Genomic DNA, 4437 nt, shown 5'->3' with positions numbered 1-4437 from the left:
ACATATAATATCTGGGCCTTTCTCTTGGTCTGCTATAAATTTCTTAAACTCCTGTCCATTTGCAATCAAACTTCTTGCATTCCATTGCAAAATATATAACACCATTAAGATCCACCACATGTTGTCTGACTATTTACTGCTTGACTATTTAATGTTGGAATCTTGAGCCTTTCATTTATCATGTCAACAGTAACATTCCCCAGATCCAAGTACTTTTCTGCAGCTCTGATAATGATTTTAATTCTTTCAGTCCTGCTTTCAGTTTGAGCTGAACAGTTCACTACTTCAGCGATAAATGTTACAAATGCCACTTTATCATCCACTACTACCTTTTCATCTCTTTGTTCTTTACTCTGTTGTTTTGAATGAATTTCTTCATTCATATTTTCATTTGTTTTAGGAATCTGGTTTACTTTCTTCAATGCCTCAGCGTATGTTATTCCTTCTGTCGTTCTAACATTTTGAACCTTGACTGCCTTTTTCCGTACCTGACAACCACCGTATCCTGCACTATGATCCCCACCACAGTTGCAGCATTTAGGATTTACACCTTGCCCACATTTGCCGTACTCATGTTCACCTCCACACCGCGCACATCTCTGCTTACCTCTGCATACTGCCGCTACATGACCGAATTTTTGACACTTATAACATCTTAGCGGCGGAGGAACGTATGGTCTTACTGCATATCTTACAAATCCTAAATAAACTTTCTCTGGCATTTTATTTTCATCAAAGTTTATCATTACTGAGAGGCTATCCATCTTCTCGTTATTTCTAACACACTTGAGCCGTTTAACAAACTTTACTGCTGCTCCCGTGATATTTCTTTTAATCTTCTCCTCCGTGACATCTGTCGGAATCCCTGTTACAACACCTCTAACCCAATTCTTTTCTTCCGGTATCGAGCACAACACCTTATGTCCAATCATCGATTTTATACCCAGAGCTGATTTTTGCTGCCTACTGTCTTTACAAAACAACAACAGATTGCCATCCCTCAAAGTCGTAATGCTTTCAACTGTCCCTATCATTTCTTTCAATGTTTTCGTCAGCTTCAACGGATTAATCGCATTTACAGAGTCAACAAACTTCAACAATACCTTATATTCCTCTTTCCTTCTTCTAGTCTGGAGATTTCCTTTCTCACTACCCGATTCTGAAGATTGTTTCTTTCTTTTCCGATTTTCTACTACACTCCACTTACTACTTCCATTCTCGCCGCCTCCACTATCCACATCCTCCATTTCCGGATCACTTCCGGAATCTACGCTACTTCCTTCCATCATCACTCCACACCTCCACCTGCCACCACCGTAGTCTCACCCACCACCAAGTGGAGATATTGCCCTTTGGTCTTTTTGTATTCTACAGATTTCAGCTAATTAACGATAGTCCCTCCCTCTTCATTAACTACTGGGTGATTCTCATTGGATCTCAAGATTCAATTCTTATTGAAAGAACGCTTTAAAAGCAACACAGAGGCTGCGTCCACATCTTCACTGACAACTCTCTCAAGCCTTGTTCACGCGGACGCTAAACATTCTTTCCAAATCTTTATCTTCGTCTGATACAGGCTCAAACATATCAGGTTGGAAGCCTAATCTCTCCATCTTTCACGCTGGAAAGAAGAGATCCGAGCTGTGAAACCGCCAATCAGAGCAGAGCTCGACATTATTGTTCATGACCCTTCCAAATAATTCTAGGGACAAATCCCAGGGTTGTAAATGGACATGTAAAACCGTTCTGGAGAATTTTTGCCCATACCCAAGCCACGTACCTTTTATGTAGATATCATTTAAAATATTGTATCAACGCATTCTATGGCACCTTTAACTGGGATTATGAACTCCTATTTTGGCCGGAAAGAATAGTTTGAATTTCTTAACGATGGATTTGTTTCTTAGAAACACACAGCCTTTCCCTCCAAAAGACAGTAATTGATGTGAATTACTTGTGGATTATTTTTATATTTATATCAGCTCTTTGTACTTTCGTTCTGATGCCACCCATTCATTGGGGAGCAAGTGATGTAATTCTACATTTTTCCAATTCTTTTCCAATGATAAACTAAAAACTCTTTTAAAAAAAAGAGAGATTTTTATGAATATTCTCTATTATTTGAGTCATATCAGGGGCTTTTTTAATGACATTCATTGTCTATCATAGACACACTGTCAAACTTTAACTGAAAAATTGTAAATAAGTGTAGATGAAAATCTCAGATCCTTATCAAGCCTTCCATTGGCTAGTGACATTCCAGAACGTTCTCATTTGTTAATTACAGGTCCAGAGGAGAATCAAAGGTAATCAGTCAAGCTGAAAGGGGAGGAGCCGCTTAAATTCAAAGCTGTACTTAATGGCAAAGACGAGGACTGGTGGGTATTGTGTTAACGTTTGTCAGGATGGGTCTTTTGCAATATGTGTTAGTGCTGGTTGTGCTTGTGGTGTTTGATCTGAAGAATGCTTTTGGAAGTTTGAGATCCAGTCAAAGTCCAAAAAGCAAGAAGCATCAATCATATCCAGCTTCCAGAGTGCCTGTTTCTTCTCAAGTGCTCGGAGACACTTTGCAGAAGGCTTCTCCGTCTCAGAGTCTTGACTACAGAGGATTTGCACAAGAGCCTCTTGGTCTTCAGGAGAAGCAGGTGTTGCAGGGTCCAGTGAAGCCTTTGGACTGGAGGTTTCCCATTGTTCCAGAAGTGCCGAGTGAGATGGCGGTGGACTTCCATTTGAGGCAACCTGTGACTCCCAGTAGTGTAGCTATTCAATGCGGTGAGAACCGGGTTCATGTGGAGGTACAGCAGGACTTGTTTAGCAATGGTGAACTGATCCAGCCATCTGGTCTGACTTTGGGAGGATGTCCTGTTGTCGGTTTGGTCCCAGGCTCCAAGGTGCTCTTCTTTGAGAACGAACTGCAGGACTGCAACAGTGTGTTGATGGTAAGAGCGGTTAAGTGTTACTAGATCTATTGAACCCTACTAAAAATGGGCCCTTGTTTTGGTATCGATGGCTCCCTGAATCTATAACATCCATGGGACGGTTCTTTTATAGTGGGGGGAAAAACCCTTAATAACTGCTTACTCGGGTAACCAAGTGTTATGGCATGACTTGCTAAGATGCCTTTTGGAATGGGTTGGGGTTTGGGGAGAATCCTCTTGGTAACAACGTCAGTCTCCTATAGATGACCAAGGATGAGCTTGTCTACACCTTTGCCCTTACCTACACTCCTGAGGCGTTTGCTGGCACTCCGATTACCCGTGCAGGTGGTGCAGTTATTGGTGTTCAATGCCATTATCAAAGGTAAGTGACCTTTTGTGACTCATGGCATTGCTTGCGGTGGTGGAACCGGAAGCCCGTTTAATTGGTAACTTGAACGGCAGGTTTCAAAATGTCAGCGGTAATGCCTTGAAGCCAACTTGGGTCCCTTATGCCTCAACGGAGGCTGGTGAAGAAGTCTTGCTGTTCTCCCTGAAGCTCATGATGGGTTTGTGCAGTTTCTCTAGACCTCCTGCCTTCTGAACGAGGCTGTGCCTAAGCAGTTCTTCCCTCTTGCAGATGACTGGTCCTATGAGAGGCCTTCAAACTCTTACTTCCTGGGTGACGTTATTAATGTTGAGGCATCCGTGAAGGTATACAACCACGTCCCTCTGCGTGTGTTTGTGGACAGCTGTGTGGCCACCCAAGTACCTGATGTGAACGCCCTTCCGAGATATTTGTTCATTGAGAATCATGGGTGTGTTCATGTCACCAGATGCTGCAGAGTTGAGTTGTTCTCGCGTTTGCTCCTTGTAACCACTTTGTCCCCGACAACTACTTTTCACTCCTTAGATGTCTTGTGGATGCCAAGGTCACAGCTTCCAGCTCGCGCTTCATGCCTCGATCCCAGGAAGACAAAATCCGGTTCCAGCTGGAGGCCTTCATGTTCCAGGGGGGATCCAGTCCTTCTGTATGTATTCCGAGTGTTGGGGAGAACGACCTCTCCCATTTGCTTTGGTTTGTGACCCCTTACCCGTGGTGTCTCTTGCAGATCTACATAACGTGTGTTCTGAAGGCCACTCTTGCTTCTGCACCTAGTGACGCGCTCCACAAATCCTGTTCCTTTGCCAATGGGTATGTTCATGCCACGTACGAATACATTAAAGGTGCCATGTCTGATTTTTTTCGTATTGCAGGTGGCTTGCTGCTGATGGGAACCACCAGGTTTGTGGTTGCTGTGACTCCACATGTGGTCCTGATGGTGGAACTGCTGCTTCTCCTTTTGGAGGTAGGAAGGTGCTTTTAAGCTTGGTTTTTGACCCTTCAAGCACTTAACTCTGGCGTCTGCTTTTTTTTTTCTAGGCCTTCAGTGGGAAGGGAAGGCCTCGCTCGGTCCTGTAGTGGTTCAAGAGCACAAGAAGACTTTGGCTGGTCTTCAATAAATGTGGGGGAGCAAACTTA

At 43.4% G+C, this 4437-nt stretch overlaps 1 protein-coding gene across 1 annotated transcript; it reads left to right on the top strand.

The window, feature by feature from the left end:
* The first annotated feature begins 2394 nt into the window (after positions 1 to 2394).
* LOC132098438 (zona pellucida sperm-binding protein 3-like) lies at positions 2395 to 4437 on the top strand. The gene is made up of 8 exons (XM_059504554.1): positions 2395 to 2939; positions 3182 to 3300; positions 3381 to 3484; positions 3556 to 3733; positions 3829 to 3946; positions 4028 to 4110; positions 4173 to 4264; positions 4339 to 4437. The coding sequence occupies exons 1-8, from the start codon at positions 2406 to 2408 to the stop codon at positions 4416 to 4418; spliced, it is 1308 nt and encodes a 435-aa protein (XP_059360537.1). The 5' UTR covers positions 2395 to 2405; the 3' UTR covers positions 4419 to 4437.

This window comes from Carassius carassius, chromosome 22 (genome assembly GCF_963082965.1).
Source record: "Carassius carassius chromosome 22, fCarCar2.1, whole genome shotgun sequence".
Classification (NCBI taxonomy): domain Eukaryota; kingdom Metazoa; phylum Chordata; class Actinopteri; order Cypriniformes; family Cyprinidae; genus Carassius; species Carassius carassius.
Note: the sequence above shows the minus strand (reverse complement) of the source record. Positions and strands in the feature narration are given on the sequence as shown.

What these genes read in the sequence shown, in the direction of transcription:
- LOC132098438 (XM_059504554.1), top strand. Translation starts at nt 2,406, where the DNA reads ATGGGTCTTTTGCAATATGTGTTAGTGCTGGTTGTGCTTGTGGTGTTT. An exon ending in GTTCAATGCCATTATCAAAG is followed by an intron (nt 3,301 to 3,380) that starts GTAAGTGACCTT and finishes CTTGAACGGCAG; the next exon opens with GTTTCAAAATGTCAGCGGTA. An exon ending in TCCTGTTCCTTTGCCAATGG is followed by an intron (nt 4,111 to 4,172) that starts GTATGTTCATGC and finishes TTCGTATTGCAG; the next exon opens with GTGGCTTGCTGCTGATGGGA.